This window comes from Chelonoidis abingdonii, chromosome 10, assembly GCF_003597395.2.
Source record: "Chelonoidis abingdonii isolate Lonesome George chromosome 10, CheloAbing_2.0, whole genome shotgun sequence".
Classification (NCBI taxonomy): domain Eukaryota; kingdom Metazoa; phylum Chordata; order Testudines; family Testudinidae; genus Chelonoidis; species Chelonoidis abingdonii.
Window position 1 is genome coordinate 29,105,351 of NC_133778.1, and position 20,214 is coordinate 29,125,564.

Sequence of the window (20,214 nt, forward strand, 5' to 3'; positions counted from 1 at the left end):
GGACTTTTGAAAAAGTTACCTTCATTCTTTAGCTCAAGTGGTGCAGAAACTCATGCTCTTAGTGCTGAGGAGCTTGGTCTCAAATCCCATTGTTGCAAGCAAATAGCATCAAACAGAATTGAATATATTCTATTAAATAGAATATATTCAGAACTGTCTACAAGTCATCAGATGTTGTAGGAAGCTACAAAGGCTGGAGCAGGTGATTTTGATTCAACAGTAACATTACAGATTTACATCTGAATCCCCTTGGGCTCACACTAAAGTAGGATTCAAGAACAGTTGTATTATTTTTTTAAGTGACGGCACTGATACAATGCAAGTTCTTCCTGCAGTCACAATCTTTACTGATGACAGATAAATGCAGATGCATTTATCAAACATAAACAATAAGGCAAACGTAAGGCCATGCATTTTTTTTGTAGTGGCAATGGGGTTATTGAGGCAAAAACTCTTATTATTGCTATGATCTTTCATTAGGACTTTAAGCACTAATAATAGCATTGATCAAGGACCTAAGTGTCTTAGGTGCCTGGCAAATTTCCAAGTCAAGTGAGATCCTGATCAGAGCATCAGTAGTGTTCCTGTGCCTTGCAGAAGAGCGCTTCCTTGTGGTTGAGCAGAAGCTCCCAGTCTCCATAAAAATCAGCTGTTCTCATCTGGTGGCAGATACTACTTCTCTTCTTGGCTAAGAACGGTTGAGAGGCCGGATGAACTGAGTGAACAGGTGGCTAAGGGAGGGAAACCCTCCCCCGCTTTGGACCATGATGAGCTCTAGTTGGAAAGATGTTGATGTGGGATGCTTCTTTGCTTAAGAAGGAGTGAGAATTTTCAGATTATTATTTGGGCTACCATGAACATGGTACTGGGGCTACTATCTGGACGGGGCATTCTTGATGTGTTATTTCAGTGTGGAAGTTAAATTATTCTGAGTCTTAAATTGATTTTTACAGATAGCGACATCATTTCATGAGCTAGTTATTATCTCCACCTCTCCCAGCTCAGTAGCCCCTTTTCTCCCCAGTTTTACTTTTCCTAGTGAAACCTATGCCTGAGCATCAGGAATGTCACAGCATCAGAGATGTTCAACCTCTGTTACTATGCATTGCTCTGTCCATTGTCTGTTAGATGTGCCTACTTTCATCAGCTACCACCAGCCCTCCCCCACATCCGGCTCTCCCCACTTAGGCATCTCGTTGACTGAATTTAAAGCTACCTGAGCCCTACCTCACAAAATCCCTGAAATAAAACAAAAAAGTAAAGCAATTGCTTGAATTTTCTCATCTCACAGAAGAAATCCAAGATGGCCACTTTGCTTTAGTTTTAAACAGCTCTTTTGAGCATTACATATCGTTAAAGAAGTTTTTTTGTTCCAAGCTTCTAAAATGGCTGCCTGGATTCCCACATCTGACATTGTAGAAGCCAGTTCTGTCAGGACATTGCAACCAGTCAGAGGGGGGAAAACTGGTATTCTCTTAGTCAATTGCTGAATGTTTCCATAAGAAATGCTTTCTGTACTTTGATAAATGAGCTCATTCATAATTGGTTGTTAAAGAAAAAAACAAAACAAAACAAAAACATTTGCTACGGGCAATGGTGAACTTGTTGCTTTCTCAGAAGACGACTGGTTGACAACACTTCCTCGCTAGGCGACAGTTAAACTGTGTTTTAAAATCAAGAAGAGTAGCATTCTGTAATGAAAGTCATCCTACAGTATTACTAATGACTCATGCAAAGAGGCTCAGAGATGCCTCTGTTGAGTGCTCCTGAGGTCAAGCAGGTGGGTCACTGTCTGATGTGTGTGTGTGTGTGTGCGCGCGCGCATGCGCTGTCTGGAGCAACAATACCCAAATGAGGAACACCTACCCCACCCCTCCAGCACCAGGGAGAGCAGAGTGAGGAGCAGATCTTGCTATACTCATTAAAAGGGATAGCAAGATCTGCCCCACAGCACAGCCTGGGGGGCACAGAGAGCAGAGGCATACTCACCCCATCTTTGTACCTCCTGTCTCTGTGGCTAAAGTATCTGTTTCCTATACCACCTTGCCCTGAGAAGGGAATGGGGCCTTTCTCTTGCTCTAGTTCACTTATCCATAGCTAAAGAACATCATGCTGGCGAGTGTGTGTGCGCCATTGTGCGTGTATAAATGTGAATATATTTGTGCATGAACATATATATATACAGGCACACACATTTATATATATATATATAAAATATAAAATTAAGCATTTTACAATGTTTTTGTTGACTTCACCTTTTTAAGGTTGAGATTTCCACCTCCAAATATCCCTATTTATCTGCTTTTTGCAGACTGCAGCTTGTCTTTAACTACAATTGCTCAAGAATATCACTTTCATATTCTCCAGGAAAGTAAGTGCAAGAATTCACATTTTCACAGTTCCGGGTTTTCTCAAATCTTATTACATCAACATTGTTTTGTTACTTTCTTCTCAGAAATGTATAAGGCCTGCTCCCGTTCCTATTGAACTTAATGGCACAGCTCCAGTGGGGAGCAGGATAGGGCCCATAGTTAGCATAACTTACCACTGTTGGTGGAAGAATCCCTGTTTTCAAGTCCGCTATTCTCAACAGCTATCGCAAAATAGGACCTTGTCTCAAAGCACAATTTTTCATAACTAGTAAAACATAGTTTTCATTTTTTTCCTCCATGAAATTAAATTGTATCAATGAAAATCAAAGGAATTTCTATTGTCTTATAAAATGACTGAGATAATTTAATGGCAATAAGTAAACCTGATTTTACTAAACAGTCTTGTAATATTGTCATTCTTTCATTTTACAGTAGATGGCATGATTTAACAGAAAGAATAGAATACACAGACATCTGGCTATAATTACTTTTGTACTTGTTTCTAACTTTCTGGATTTAATTAAATCAGTTAAGAAATAAACTGAAAGAACAGCAGAACAAATCTTTGAGGCTTTTGGCAGAATGAAAGTATTAAATAGGTTTTCCAGAGGAAAATTACATCTGGGTTGATTTAGCCTGTTCAGGACACCCCCTCGATACTCAGCTGTAGATCTGTGTGTCAGCATGCTATGATATAATGCATCATCCATTATACATAAAGACTAAAAGACAGTTCCAGAATAGTCTGGAAAGCTGATCTGCACTAAAACATTCACAAGTGATACATAAAAATAATAGGGGTATAAAAAAGGCTGACTCGTCTAGTTCTAAACTTGTGGCTAAAATAGTCAAATATTTGCATTAACCAAATATTCTTGCTGGTTCCTACTTGTATATATAAAGACTAAGATTTCATAAAGTATCAAGAACAAATAGCTAATACCAAACCTGATCCCAGTTCTCAAAGCACTAGTTGTAATGGCTTTAAACAACTTCAGTTCTTTGAGAATGATTTGCCAGCATTTGTGTAAATAAATAATAAATCCTTGAACATCTGCAATACATTTTACAAAATATAAATAGTTTTCCGTTGTAAAATTTATGTACTTTCAGAGTTTTTGTACAACATTTCCTAAGTATTCAGATCTTAAAGATTTCCTAAAGGCAGGCTTTCCCCCAGCACTGAAATCACAAAAACACATTATCCTGTCTCATACATTGATTCTGAGTTGGAGTCCAAAATTCCTATTTGCTAACCAGGCTAGCAGCAGAGTGGAGGCAGAACAGGCAGCATTGACAGGAAATACTTCATGTTGTTCTGAAAGGACCCAATCCGGCTGATATATGGATGGGTTCAGGTAACTGCAGTAGGAAAGCATATCTGGACATCCTCTTATGGAGGGATGACAGCTGTGACATGAGATATAATCCTGATTTCACTGAGATAAATGGGAATTTTGCTATTGAATTCAATGGCCTCAAGAATTGGCCTGTCATATCATCATTTTTTGTTTTTCGTTTGCTCATACACCATGATCCTCAGCTAATGACATATACATGAAAGGAGGGAAAGATCTACATTTATTCTCCAAATCCACAAACCTTCTCCTCTTTGGATGAAGTGAAATCTCCAGTAGCTGCATTAGTAGCAGGATTTATAACTTGTTTTCAGACCAGCTACTAGAGGGTGAGAAAACCAAGAATATCTGACAGGTGTGATTCCATCCATCCAAGTTCAACCCCAGGTTCCCCTATAGGCTTAAACACGAGCTGCTGACCTGAGTGAAAAGCTGAGTTGCTGTGTAATCACAGATATTTTAACCAGAGTTAGCTAAGGTGGGTCAGTAAACCCAAGTTAAGAACACACACTTTTTTTTTGTGCAGTGAAGATATACTTGTAGAGGGCACTCATCCATGTACACAAAAGCCAGTACTTTACATAAGGGCTTTCAATCGTGGGTGGGGAAACTCAATTGAAAAAGTCTATTCTGTTAGGGTCTGACCAAAGCTGACTGACGTCAACGAGAACCTTTCTTACTTCTTTAAGGGGAGCTAGACTGAGGCCATAAAGTGGGGAAGATTTTCATAGCACCTAGGGGAATTAAGGGTACAAGACCCATTGACTTTCAATGGGACATTTGCTCCTAAATTTCTTGGACCTGATCGAAACCCCACTGAAGTCAAGGAGAGTCTTTCCAATGACTTCAACGGACTTTGGGTCAAGGCCCTCAGATGCTTTTGAAATCTCCTTTTAAGTGTTTGTAATTTATGTTTTCTTATTTCTCACCTATTTTGGGACACTAAACCTAAATCAAATCTACACACTATTTAAAGTAGCTAATTCTAACAGTGCTTTTATAATTCTTTTTAAATGCTCTATTTATTAGGTATTTCCTCAGTGTAAAACAACATTGATTGAAAGTGTGGATAAAGTAGAAAGGAAAGAAGTTGTTTAATATAGAGGGAAGATTTTGTAGTTCCTCTATGTTCTGGAATAGATTTATGGGAACATTAACAAGTTTTACCATCCCAGCTTTTGAAACAGCATTCCTTTCCACTTACTGAACAAAAAAGCAGAATGCCAAAATGCCTACCTTGTAGCAAATGGTATGGACTCTCTGACTGTTATGATGATGATGTTTATAAGAAAAGCAAACATGATAATTCCATACTAAGATCAGTAATGGAAACAAATGGGCTCTCATAATGAACTCATTAGCTTGCTGGGCCAAAAATGTAAGCTGTTTTGAACTTTGTGCAGTTAGATAAGTGCTAAGTACAGGAGAAGTCTGAAACACTTTCTGCTTCATAGGACTTATAACTAGAGATGGAGAAATAAGCAGAGAAATATTTTAACTAGATGAGATTTTTTTTTTAAAAAGAGCTACAGACATTGTCTCAACTTTCATTGCCCTCAAATGGTCATCTTCTATAACTAATTTAATCCATTTGGATAAGCCATGTTTCTCGCAAGTATACAAGTGGACATGCTATAAACAGTTGCAGTGGAGATGTACTTCATAGAGGGGAAGGTTTAAAGCATAGGGTTGGGAGATAGGAGTTGTAGATTCTGCCACAAAATGTCTGTGAGACCTTGGGCATTTCACTTAGGCTGGGATTTTTGAAGTGGCTAAGAGGTTAGCATTTCTTTGAACTCTGGAGGATGTGAAATCAGTTTTTGTTGTCAAAAGAATCCCAGTAGGGAAGAGTAAGAAGGAGATCTGCAAACCATCTATTGACAGGAGACAGCACATATCCCTGGCCACATCACTGTGAGTAGAAGTTATGTGGGAGTTACCCTGCAAAACACTGTTTCAGCACAGACACACAGGTGAGACAAATGGTTGGGATTGGAAAAGGGGGAAAATATGGATAGTTGCTTGCCAGCTTTTTCCCTCTCCCCACCTCTCTGCTGGCCAAGGATGATTCTTCCTCCCAGAGAGGTCCAGGATTAAGCCATTTTCAAGCATTTAGATAGTTAAGCACCAGGAATTGCATACACGCTTAATTAGAGAAGCAATTTCTGAGAGTGCAAAAGAGATGCTGTTTTCAAAAAACTGATCTAAGTTGATGATATAAATAGTAATTTTTCCATTGTTTTTCATATTGTATCAGTTACTTATTAATTTAGGATCAGACTGTTCCATCCTCACATACACTGAGCAGTACTTCAATTCTGTAAGAGGTCCCATCGGCTTCAGTTGGAGTTTTCACAAAGTAAGGTACAACTTAATATGAGTTAGTGTGGCAGAAGCTGGTCCTAAATTAATGATTAGCTGGCATAGTATATGGGGGGAAAACCCAACCTCCAATACATAAAGTTGCTATTTATAAGAAATTCTATCATCTATTAACTGTGATTCTATAAGCATGTAGCTTGAAGGAGGACTGCAGGCCTACAACTTGTATTTCTCTTCCCTCTCTCTCAGCTAGTAAGGATAATTACATCAAGAAGACATCTGCTTGATGACTAAAGAATCCATCTGTGCCTGCTCATTCTTCCACACCTAAAGGAATAATATTCTTTTTAACAACACAGTCATGATTTCCAGAGCAATAAGTTCTGATGTTGTCTTTAGTTCAGCTTACTAGTGAACATTATTAGTTGATTTAGGTCCAGGTCATCCTCATGCAAGAGAACCCCTCACACAGACTAGGAAAATCAATGAGGTTCATCTTGCGGTCTTTCCTTAGAGAATCCCATTGGAACAGGAGGGTGGGAAAGGGGTGGGAAAGGGGCTAATTTCTCGAAGCACACAGTTGTCTTGAGATCCGGGGTGTGGGGAGAGACACCCACACGAAGCCTGGACAATTGGATGTAGGGCCAGTGCCTTCCCATTACTTTCTGGAATTTTCCAAAATGGTTCTATTTAGACCTGTGCTGATGGATCTCCTGCCAGCTGCTGTCCTAGCCCCTCACCCCACAACAGAGGTACACAGTGAGGAGGGGGAGTAGTACAAAATAGTGCTAATAATGCTGCTATGCCCTTATGAGTTTGAGATGGAACCTTATCTCAGTGAGAAGATTCACACCACACCTCACTTCCATGACAATGCACAGTGGTGACCAAAGGACATCTATTTGATCAGCGGAAAGAATTGCACATCATGGAGCTAATGGTCTACCTTTCGAGATCCACCCCATCTGTCTCGCCTCCATTTCACATGACTTGATGGAAGAATCAGGCCCTTAATCAGTACAAATGTCTGCAGTTTAAGCTATTGTTCCTCTTTTCTTCTCTCTCTACTATGAGTTTCCAAGTGCTGTGATATACCTTTTGTTTGTTAGAAACTCTTATTATTGGCACTTTCATTACCTTTTGCAGTTGTGCTTGGATTAAGAATAGTAAATCTTGTTCTTTGTATTAAGTGACTAATGATATTGTTTGTCTCAGTGATAATGTGGTTTAAAACAATTGTGTCTACATCACTGTATTTAATCTAGCCTTTTTATGTGATCCAGTCATTATTGCATTTTAACATTCATAGGTGATGTTACTAATAAAATATCTGATGCTCATTCAGCTACGTATGCAAGACAAGGTATCATTCTGAAATAAGGACTATATTCTGCCTGTGATTTTTACACAACAGCCTCACTGGTTTCAATTGGTGTTCAACACATGGAATGAACACATTGCAAAATTTTCCACTCATTTCTGAACTGATAATAGGGTAAGCACAAGGAAATGATCACACTGTGCCTTCATTCATAAAGTGAGCATTTCAAACAATAAAACATATTTAATAAAAAGCTACTGATTTTGATATAGGCTAAATACAGCAAACCATTTTTTTTACTAAGTTGCTCACAGAATTCTGTTATCCATTCTTCTGAATTTCCTATGTCATTCTGATGAAAGGAATTAATGAATACAAGGATTGGTTGGGTGTTATGCTAAGCTATGCTAATGACTATCGTTGGACATCATTAAGTGCTAAATAGTGACTCTACTGAGGTAGAGCTGTAACTGGGGAGAAGGTGTGGAATGTGTACTGGAGGAGCTGAATGAGGAGGATCTTGCAGAGTTTTCTTCCTTAGGGCCCTGTGTGAATGGATTTAAGACAGAGGCTAATATTAATATTCTTGTCTTTATAGCAGAAATGGGCCAGGTTACAGACAGGCACTACAAATATCCCCTAATTTATTATGCTTTGATATAATCCCTGAACTCATCATCATTCATCCATGGATAGCTGTGAATATAATCTTGATAGTCAAGATAAGTCTTTGAAGTCATCAGATCAGATCCCAAGGGACTGATCCTGGACAGTCCTGAGTGCCCTGAACTCCTTTTTACTTCAGTGGAAATTGAGGGCCCTCAGAACCATGGAGATTAAGTCCTTAAATAAAAGCTATTGATTGCACGAGAACAAGAAGCACAGTGGATAAGAGTGATATTCTACTTCCATATGCTGAATTTCTTATGTGATTTTGTCACATGATCCTGTGTGACCTTTGGTGTCAGTGACTTAAAGAGAAGGCTGAAATCATTTGATTTTCAGTCATACAATCATGGCATTGGAACAGATTCTCAGTGCTTGGCTTGCGTTCTAAAACAAACTGAAACTGACACAAGATCAAAGCCCTGAAGTGACTGCAACTGATTTTATGGATCAGCTTTTGGCCTAACATATAATCAGCCCTGGTACTAGTTAAAAACAAAAATATGCTAATTGTAATGATGAACTTGTTGTAGGCTGGTGAATAAATAGAAAGTTTTTTATGGGGGGAGGGGAGGAAGAGAGAAGGGGGAGATAGAGAAGGAGGAAACATCAAAATATACCAAACTTCTATTCACCCTCCTACTCTAAAGATCATTTTAGAGTCCCTCTGATAATACACATATACATATTTGAAATTAATTGTTGGCCAAATCCTGAAGACTTGAATAGAAGTTTTGTGTAAGTGAGGACTAAAAGAGTTGACCTACCCATATCAGTTTCCAAAATCCATTTTTTTCCATACCAACCCAGTTGCATATCCTCTCCATGCACTAAACTGTAAAGTTAATGAAAGTTAACATTCAGAGTCCCTAACAAAACAGGTCCTAAAAGAACACTCAGTTTGACCCCTTAGTATGTATTAGGCTGGTAGAAAGTCTTTCTACAAATGAACAATATTGCACATAATTACTAAGAATAATTAAACTGATCGGATTATTTCAGAAGCGCCCTCTGCCAAAAAAAATAAAATAGAAAATAAAAAATCTTAACCTCAAATTCAAACCCACCTGTCCTTAGGCACTTCAAAAAGCTCTGGTAACTTCAAAAATGTATTTCATTACCATGTAACTCTGTACCTAGGGACCACAACTGGATGGGCCATAATACTGCAAGGAAGCCTGTTCTTGTAATTTCTTACCGGTCTACAAGCAGGAAGTACTGGAAAGATTTTAAAACAGGCCTTTCTTCTGGGGGTTGGGGAGAGAGGCCTCAGCTCCCACTGAGTTCAAGGAGCACTAAGAGGCTAGAAGGACAGGGCCCAATGATTACACTTTAAAATCTTAAACCTGAACTTGTGAAACAGAACAAATATTATTTCTGATTTTTTGTTGATTAGCTTTGCTGGTCATAATTAAGCAATTTCTATCAGGTAATTAAAATCCAAAATGGAAAATTATGTTTTCTAACCACATGAGAGAGCTAAATATTTTATTTAGTGACTTTTTATAAGATCTGCTTGGAAGAACCTAGCTTGGTTCAATGCTTTTCTCAAGAGATGCCAGCAGATGGGAAATGTTCCAGTGCTATGCAGTACATATGGTAACACAATTTACATTTTCAGATACAATGGGCAAATTCAGTCCTACTTTAACTCCACTGACTTCAGTGAAGTATATCAGAGATGAATAAAGAAGCAGGGGTCTGCACTAACACAACTCCCTGTGTAATTTAATTGAATTCAATGAATTGGCATGGGTTGTAAATCAGTGGAGAATTTGGCCTTTGTACTTTATATTCAAATGATGTATTAAAAAGAGATCTAGCCACTGTCCATAGAAAGGAATCATATCCATGACTGAAAATAAATTACAAGTATCTGTAAGAATTCAGAAATGGAACAGGTCAGTCAACCATGTGATTCTGTACAAAGAGGACAGTGTCATTCTGTCCTCATTTGTAAAACAATTTGTGTTCATTCACCTGCATCCATACATATTTTGGACTCTTAGTGGATATGTATGGCAGTGTTTAGAGTTTTCCCTTGAATCTCTTCTAGTCAAGATTAAATAGCTAGCTGTAAAACTCTGTTTTGGTTACACTATTATGTCAAAATTATAAAGTTAACAAAGCAAACCATTGTAGCTGTTTTATTACAGTTGGCAAAGGCATTTCCAATTTTTGGACCATCTGTTAACTATAAATTTACTACATTGTTTTTCAGCCTCTGGTTTCAAGTATTTCAAATCCTTTTTCTTAACTAATACCTGTCCTAACATTAGTAAGAGAGTACAGTGCAGAAAGCCTGGTATTGCTAATGAGTTCTGGTGTCTAAAGTGGGCATAAGCATTGTTGCTGACCTCAATCCCCCTACAGTTAAGGATGTTAGAAAAATTTGAATTCAAGGGCTGGGATTGTGAAAACTGGAAAAGTGAAGATGTTGCATAGAAACAAGCCTATAGCAACATTATTTTCTTCAGCCAATCTAACCTAAAAAGATGCAGCTGGATTTAAATTTCGCCATATAGATTATTTGATTCTTACTAAGAAGGGGGATATTATACAGAGGACCGCCCTGGCAGCATCCAAAAGGACAGCAGGATAAGAGTCCTGTGCATAGATTTTACAAACATCTGAGCTGATTTTCAATTACTATGCTCAAAGATCTGTAATTCCCACTACAACAGCCTTCTCGTTTCCTTTTGTGAACATCCTTCCATGAAACAACTGGCATGCAATCATGGTGAGTCTGTACAGAACCCAGGCAGGATATCCCAACATAGATTGATAGACAAATAGTCAAAAAGAACCTCTCACTACCATCAGAGTGATTCTGAAAGAGCACAATGGCTGTGTTCACATGCACATAGTTCAAGGAAAACACGGTCAGTGTAGTTCATTGTTTCTTTGATGTTCACTGTAATAGCTACACTGAACTGCAAAGTAACAACGAAGCATCCCTCCTATATTTTTCATTAACTGTGTGCAAGTGAACAATTGTTTCTGTTATGTTTGTTTGAAAGAAGAGCTGCAATTTTGTTCACACATCTCTGCCAAAGAGAAAACACCAGGAAGAAAAAAATAGATGACAAAAACCAAGAGATAGTCACAAGAGAGGTCCCGATAATTCACACACTGGTCAACGAGACTTTGACTTCAGTGGAAGCAAGTTATGGCTCAGAGTGGAAGACAAAAACAGTGTTGCTAGGAGCTTCAATAGTGCATTACCATGAAATGTAGCTTCCATCCACAACTCAGTCCTTAACTTCTACCATTGAAAATAGGCGTCCATTCTCCCCTGTGATACCACGTTGCACTGGACTGCTGGAAGATACTGGACTTAAAGCTGGCATAGGTGGAAATATCACTCCAAGGAAAAGAGAATCCTCTGATAACACAGAATCAGAGTAGTAGCATCTACCACATCTACAATATCCTCCAGCTGCTGATGTAGTGAACCCTGAGAGGGAAGGGCAAGAGTGCAGGGGCTGCTTCCAGAGTGGTGATCTCCAGCTGCAAAATTGGTCTCTTGGGGCTGTTGGCAGTTTGATGCATACAGTCAGCTCAGGCCTTAAAGCTACATTTGCATCCCACTTTGCAGGTTGTGCTGTGTGCCCATTTGGCCATAATGAAGGATCTAAGCCATAGTGTACACTTGCCTTCAAAGTAGGAGGCTGCATTCTACCTTAAAATAAACATCATTACTTTAAAGAAATAGTTGTAGGATGTTTAATGCCTTGTGCGTGATTCAGTTCCCTGGCAAATATCTCTTCACAGAGCATTTGTGTGAAACAAAGTAAGTAAAAAGTGTCGATATTATTACAGTGCATCTCATTTTCAGTCTCATTCTTATATTTCATTTATAAAACGACAGCACTTGAGAAAAATCATGGAAAATGGAAGTGGTTTCTTAGCTTATCTGAAAAGAATCTCCTCTGATGTATTTTCACTGAACACAGCCAGGAATCCCAGCGTCTGAAGTTTACCCTAACTAAACTTAACAAATGATTGTTGCTTGACTGGTTATATCATGTTTTCCATTGTCATTTTGAAATGAAACAGGCAAAGTTTCCAGCTCTGGAAACTTAGACTCAGCAGGATTAGTACTGAAATAAAAAAAAGGAGTGGAGGAGGGAGAGGGGATTTTGTTTTAAGTGAGAAGAGTTATGAAGTGAAGATAGATGTTCTTATGAAACATTGTTTGTGGAAAAATAATCATTGTTCTAAAAGATAAATGAATATTTGGTCTCATGTACTGTAGCCTAAGGACTGCTCTAACTTATGTTCTTGCTGCAATCTCCTTTTTGCACCATCCAGCATCAAGAAAGGCGGACCAAGGGCTCATTTCTGGGAACTATTTCCATTCCCTTTACAATGTCAATGACACAAAGGAGACATACACAGAGGAAAATTAACCCTTTAAACATTAAAAACATGTCTAAAAACTGGAGTCTCCTTCTGCTAAACCAGGCAGCTTCTGATCCTGGACCACATGAAGGGACAGCCAGAAAACTCTGTGAGAATCCCCCAACAGTGTTTCCAGGGAAACAGAGCCTCATGTGCCTTGCTCCCATCCCCTCTGGTAGCATGGTCCCTGAAGGAGAAGTGTGGTCTGTCACCTTGGAGCTGCTCCATGGCAGAATACAGAGAGGATACCATGGGTATTAGTGCCCCCTTAAGTAGCATTGATTCCAGTAAAAATTCTGGATGGAAATCCTGGGTTAAGCATGGAATGAAGTCATGAAGAGTGCCTGTGGTCCCCTGTTCAAGCTCCTCTAACAATAACCATGCCCACAAAACCCTTCAGAACTCTTGCACAAAGAGCCAGCCTAAGTATTTCTCTATAGTTCTGGGAATGGGTACAGTATCAGAGAAATAGCATCTCCCTCCACTCCCTAAGAATTGAAGGGAGTACGCTGACTACTGTATACCAACAAACAATAATTGTGCTTAACCTTAGCGGGTGGGGGAATGGAGCAAATTTGGAAGGCCTTAGAGAATGTTTCATTCTTTATTCTGGCAAAAGACTCATTGGACAATGAGAATAAAACTGAGTAAAATGTGCATAGCTATTCAGTAGGACTTCTAGATTTACTCCATGCACTATGTAATTCAACTCCATATTTGATCATCAGGAATGTTTTGTATAGTATATATTATTACTATGACAAATGCCTGGTACGAGGGCTAGATCGATGTAATATTCTTGCAACAACTTTAAGATTAAAATATGGTCAATAAAAATCTTGCTTTAAAAAAAAAAACTAAGCTAGGTTAACTTAATTATGGTAGCTGTCAAAGATCAAAACTAGAAAGTCCAGAAATTAGTCTTCAACTGCACTTTTAATGTGCTATATAAGAAATAGTAGCTGTCAAAGAGAACATTTTGCCACCTAATATTAAAGTGCTTTTGAATATTACAGAACTAAATATATTTTTCATTTAAATGTTGTATCCACTTAGATGCTTGTCAGACTATAGGTTTATAAACTTTCATAGAGGCTTTGGATAAGCAGGCAGTGGATGATCTTTAGTAATCCTTTCAGCTGGGACCAGGTTCTTGGTTGAAGCCTCAGCCACCTGAAGTATAATAATGTATAATTTATTCAGCCACCACTAGAAGGATAATGCATGGCAATGAGGTTGGGGCCACGGAGAAGCCATGGGGCAAGTTTCAGGCTGAATAACATTGATGTTATTCCAGCTTCTTTAAGGTCCACCTACAGTTTTTAGGTATCACTGATGACAAATTTGAGTTGCTATGTCACATTGCATTTCCACAATGACCTCAGAATCTAATCTAGTTACCTCAAGTCCCTCAATAGCCATTTGCCATTGAACTTCTTGTCACTCATTTTCTTCTTTTCCTTTGTTTACAGTCTGGAGCAACCCTTTGCTTCATGATCAAACACAACAAAAAGATAACACTGGAAATGAGATGGCTATTGAACACACTATTGATCTAACTCCAGTTCCATAGGTTTTGAAGAGTCATTATTAATTATTGGGAGGGGCATGCAGTTGTTTCCGTGGCTGCTGCAGTTGTTGCTCTTCTCAGGGTCACTGGGTTACTGCTCAGTCATATGACGTCATCCAAGAATAACAGTGTTCATGCTGCCTGCCAGCCTGAGAAAACACATCACGCTATCAAGTACCACTAGCGGCAGCCTGAGCCTCTGCCGTCTCTCAATAGACAGCTGTTAAACCAAAATGCAGAGCTAGAGATAGAAAGAACTAAATGTCCACAAGCATACATTAGTAGGTGAAACAGCAATGCTAGTTACAACCTCTATCACCCTCCAACCGTGATGGATACCAAGTTATTTATTATATTTGTGATTAAATAGTGAGCCATAACAAGCTCTGAACCCATGTTAGCATGCCAGGCACCAGACAGAATAAGATATTCATGTCAGTATGGCGCGCGCGCGCACACACACACACACACACACACACACACACAAAGGATGCTAATTTTTGCTCTTTTTTCTCCTCCATCCAGTGAACTGTTTAAAGTCAACAGCCAAGAACTGTGTAAGGCTGGCAACAACTAACGTTTGGCAAGAGGTGGTAACATTTGTCTAATTCAATACCTAAAACTTCACAACAACTGGAAAAGAAAAGAGGATCTGCTTGTAATTTGTAACTCTGTGAGGGGAGTGGCTATTATAGCTCTGACTCAAGTATTGAGTGTATTAACAGTAATATTACTGCCAGTGGACAACACCTTGCACCTCTGCTTCCTCCCTTTGTAACAAAGCAGTGAATGTTTCCAAATCCACTGCCCTTTTAAAAATCAGTCTGCTTAGCCTTGGTCTCAGCTCAAAAACAAAATATGGAAAATTATGAAAGAAACCAAATGGTTTCACTCCTATAAGGTTAATGTCTATGTGATCTAAATGGTGTTTATGAAATCTGGCACATTTCTAAAAACATGCACACTTGGTTGAAGGGCTGGATTCCCCCGATTTTAATTGAGGCTCATATTTTTCCACTTCAAAGTCACACATCACTCTTCCAAAACACAGTCTTGCCTGAGAGGCACACATTGCTGAACTTTAATTTCAAACCCTAAGTTTCAACAATTCATTAGTTTAAAATTTGATGACCAGCAAACACAGGCTAAAACATCCAGGTGCCAGATGTGCACTGCCACATATTCTACCTGGCACACTCTGCAGTTCATCAAGGTGCCAGTTTCTTTATCCACAATGTTTTGGGAGCTGGATCAATTTGAGAAAATGCTCAGTAAAGTTATGACATATATTATTAGAAAATGGATCCAAAATAGCATGTTGAGTAGGTAACAGAGGAAGAGTGGCCTTTGCAGTATGCTCAGATTGATTGTGTCCCACATGGCTGCATGTTATTGCTGTCTAATAAAGATCACTGGAAGTAATTTTCTTACAACTATACCATTAGCCTTCCCTTTCACTTGCTCAGCTAAAGGAACCTGCTTCTTACTATCCTTCTTATCTTCCCTTTTTGTTATGTTTTGGTGTTCATCTCCTTCATGTTCACTGAAAGATGGATAAGATATACTTGGTACCAACCCAAGTATATTTTATTTGGATTCGAGACACTTGATCTGTTGTATTTGAACATCAAATAGATCAGTTTATCTACTATAGTATAGTTATCCATGGCTATGCACTGATGGTACCAGGCATGTTTCAGTCTAACCCTACTTTTATCTTCACTATGTTAAGCTTGAGGAGATGGCTGGGTTGGCAAAAGCTGCGATAGAAAGACATTGCTGACCGTCTGAAATATTTCAGTTCCACCAGCTAATTCAATGGATTAATCTACAATGAATGCACATGTAGCATGATGGCAAACACTAAAAATGTTGCTATTCTTCTAGAAACGGCAACAATATATTACTGAACTCATGCCATTTCTTCATTACTGCTCTAACACTTTCCAGTTTAAAAGAAAAAGCATAATCTTAAACTGGAGCTATTTTTTAGAAATAATTACAGACTATTTTTGCAGGTATTTAATCAAACATAGATGTTCAGAATGAAGAGGTAGTGCAAAAGCAACAACATACCTATTTCTGCAACCTATTCATGATGGCTACATTCCACATTTTAAAAACTGCCACTTGGAATACTGTATTAATATGAAAGAAGACGTCCACCTGCTCAAGAAAGAGGTGTGCTGCTTTAGCAAATAGTTGAGGCAGCATTTATACTATAATATAAGCATAGAATTAACTGCCAAGTATGCAGAGGGTCTGATTCTGCTGACATGCTCCTTTTTCAGCAGTGGCGTTCTGATAATTCCAGTGGAGTTACTCACAATTTACAGGGTGTAAATAAGAGAACAATCAGGCCCTAGATCTCCAAAATCTCCTTATAGTCATTGTGGGTATGGATGATATATTGCTAGCAAAGGCTAGTGGGATAACAGTTTGAAAGCCATCTTAAGGAACTACTCAAGGGAATGATAGCAATCAGCAGTAGCTTACTGTGCAGGGTCTAATAACATGGAAGCAGAATTGTACTCAGTTCTTGGCCCTGATTCTTATAGACACAGAAGCCCCTTTACACCACTCTGGCAGCATAAAAGAGCCTTCAGACAGGTGTAACCCAATATGTCTGCAGCAGTCTTTCTTAAAGCAGGTTTTACTATAGGAACACAGAAAAACCCATTCTCACTCCCTGCTACACCATATGTGTTACTTCTGCACTGTAACAAAGTTTGTGTGTTACAGTGAACTTCAGCCACCTATGATAGTAGTGAATATTTGTGGCTTGAAGCAGGGCTTTTAGGATAGAATAGCTTCTATTATGTTCCATATATTTTAAAATACCTTTAAATGGGTGCATATAAATTCTTTCAGAGATGTGTAATTTAAATATTATTTCTATAATTTGACACTTTTCCAGGAACATATTCAGACCTGACCAGAAGAATTGTATTCACAAGAATAAGGTTTTAGTCTCAGATTTTTCAACACCAAGAATTTGCTGCACAAATTATTTTCAAAGTTACAGTAACTCTGGGGCAGAGTTGGCCAGAATGCAACACTTCTGTTTCATAATAATATAATAAATAACAATAATTTTTTATTATTATTATTATTTAAAGGCCAGTAAATGTTACCTGATGTAAGGGTGGCAGAATTGGACCTTGAATAATTAAATAGCTCCCAAACCACTGATTCAATAACGGAAAACATGTGAGTATTAAGTATTCATTTCTTCATTGAATCTTCATTTGTTGCAGGAGAAGAAGAACTACCAGCCACTAGATGGCACTTCATTATGAAAGAGGTTTGCCAAGAAAGCTTAAACTGCTGAAACTTTTAATACAGGTCAGAAAATCTAACTTTATCCCATCTCAAGCTAAATCATTTTTTTCACAAGATGATGAACTCTAGATAGATTGCCAAGACATTTTATAGCCTGGATTAGTGTTAGTAAGTGAACATTTCATATTCCATAATATCCATAACTTGAGCTGAGCAGAGGTTCAATCTTAGACTGTGATTAAACTTCCCTTTCCGGTTATTACAGAAAAACTAAGAAACTCACAGCCCAGAGCTACATCTGACTATTATGAACACACTGCATACTCAGCAGCTTCCTTAATATCTTTGCCAAGGCTTGTCTACTGACATGATTTTCCAAGGAAAATTTTATGTTGACTTACTTTTGATACAAACCATATAAACATTTTTCTTGAGACAGCAATTCAGCATGTCTGGAGATTCTCTTTTCAGACATGGAAACATTAGCTCTTGAACCCATCAATGCACTGTATATGCATTAACAATATTAATAGTCAACTCTCTGAACTATCGTTGTATTATTTATTTTTTGAGTATGTCCCTTGGGATACAGAGTGGGAGAAAAAATAGGAGCATTTTCAAAAGAGTGAAAAGATTTTTGAATCTTGTGGAAAAGTACTTTCCAGAGTAAGGACAGTAGTCTATACTCTGAGCAAACCAAAAAGAGATATTCAATTTCAGTTGCATTTACAAATTGATTGACTGATGTTTTACCAACTTCATCAAGCTAGCTATCTCTCTCTAACCCACATGGAAATGAGCCCAATAAGGAAATGTTGCCATACCATGCACTTTGAATGGGCCAAACAAATGAGCCCTTAAGAATATGCCGTCACACTTCTCAGATTTAACTGTTTCTTTCTATGTCTAAAATTGACCATTACTAGAACAAATGTGTTTTGTAACACAGTAAAGTCTGGGGACAACCAAAATGAAGGGAGGGGTCTTGTCGGGATGACATGCAGGAGGCTTTTGTTGAAACGGGAGATCAAACTGAGGGCGATTTTCACTGTGGGAGGCTGGTGGCTAAGGATCGCATTATCTGCAGTAAAAAAACATGTTAATTTGTTTTGTTGTTGTAAGCAGAGAAAAGTCCCCACTGCATAAATTTCCTCTGGCTTTGCAATATTCTTTTTATTGACATTTGGAACTCATTTGGGCACTTCTTTGTTACAGATTATAATACCTGATTTGCTCATGAAAGAAATATTCATCCTAGGCTCCAATTGTTCTATTGCTCAAATATCCTGTTAGAAATATAGTAAACCCTGATGCAGAGGTTGCTTTCTAGCTATGCTTTCACAGACAAGTTGGCCATCAATTTGGTACAGTAATAATTTCTAATAGTTTCCTTTTTCTGACAAGGGCTGGGTGTGGGTATAAAAAGTTTGGCTGCATTTGACTGCTCTGCATTTTATATTAATTTGCTGCCATTTATGAAATTATTTATTTTATTAGCGTCTTTCATGCATGAACATCTCTTTCAAATTTAGAAGAAAAAAGTATTATCTGACACCTTAACAGTAAAAAAGATATGAAACGTAATGATGAAAATGTCTAGGGAATAGTACAGATCCCCAAAGCATCAAGTGTTCTTATGGAAACTCATCTGTTAACTATCATAGTTATCATCACTCTAAGTTGAATTTGAGTGTAGACTAATTTTTCACTATATTCCAGGTTCATTTTATGTCAGTGATCTGTTGCATTGCACATTCCCCGTAGAAGATCAGTTAGCTGTTAATTGATCTTCTAAGAGTTTGAAATAGCCTGCAGATGAGTGATAGAAAAGTTTTTAGCAGAGTGAATGCATTCATCCATTTGCTGTGTGTGAAAAACAAAAACTCAACAAGCTGACAGATATTTCCTTGTGAAGTTTTACAAAAATGGTGTCAGCAACCTTGGTTACAATTTCTAAGGTTTTTTTCTATAGGCTAAAATCTTTAAAGCATATTCCTATGGTGCCAAAGGAGCAATTACTGTATGGCATAGAACAGCAATCTAGCAAACACAGGGCTTATTACATGAGACAAATAACTTCCAGACTACATAGAGCTAGCATTCAAAACAAAATCATTAAAAAAAAAACCCCAAACTTTCCAGAGACTATAATATGAACATGAGAAAGAACAAGAACAACTGCAGCTTAAACACAGGAAAAGCAAAACATTTCTTACATTTAGGAACCTCCTGGTTAGTAATTCTAGTATTCAGCTAAAAAACATTAGCTTTCTATCTCATAATGTTGAATGGGTGAAGGAAAAGTATCTGGGGAGATTTGGGAATTTCTTATGTGCTGTTAAGATGAATTGATTAAAATAAAAAATAAACTCATAAAAAGTTTGAATTACTCACCATCTTGTTGTGCCAAAGTAATTGAGGGTTGAAACACGGCAAGAATGAGCCAAGTTACTTTTTGCACAAAGCTCATCGTGTCTAAATATTAGACATGAGACTCTATGTGCAAAAATAAAAATGGGGGGAAAGAAAAATCAATTCAAAATAGCACCATCAATTGTTCCCTGCCCTTTCAGCACCGGGCCCTGCACAGAACTGAGCCAGAGGCATTCCTTTGCTTTGGCCTTAAATAGGAAAAAGTTTGGCTTCCTTTACTTTCCAGCCCCTTTCTGAAATATGAGAGGAAGACCAATCCTCTTAACAGTGAAAGAAATGATTCATTTTTTTTCTTGGCCTTATAGAAGAAACAGCAACTAAACTAGATAAAAAGCACATCTGGAGTTTTTGTATATGTATGCTGCATCACCACACAAGCGTGTACTAGACTATATGATGTATGCATGAGTGTGAATGTGTTTGCACTGCATGTATGTGATGTGGGAAAGAAGTTACAGTGGCTTTCTATGTGGTAATGCATTTTTC

The 20,214-nt window shown here is 38.1% G+C and overlaps 1 protein-coding gene across 1 annotated transcript in view; it reads right to left on the reverse strand.

The window, feature by feature from the left end:
• Positions 1-19,892, reverse strand: part of COL3A1 (collagen type III alpha 1 chain) — a 66,541-nt gene extending 46,649 nt beyond the window's left edge. The window contains exon 1 of the mRNA XM_032802588.2: positions 19,690-19,892. Within this exon, the coding sequence (XP_032658479.1) occupies positions 19,690-19,765 (76 nt within the window). The 5' untranslated portion in view covers positions 19,766-19,892. The remainder of the gene's footprint in view (positions 1-19,689) is intronic.
• Between the last annotated feature and the right edge of the window lie 322 nt (positions 19,893-20,214).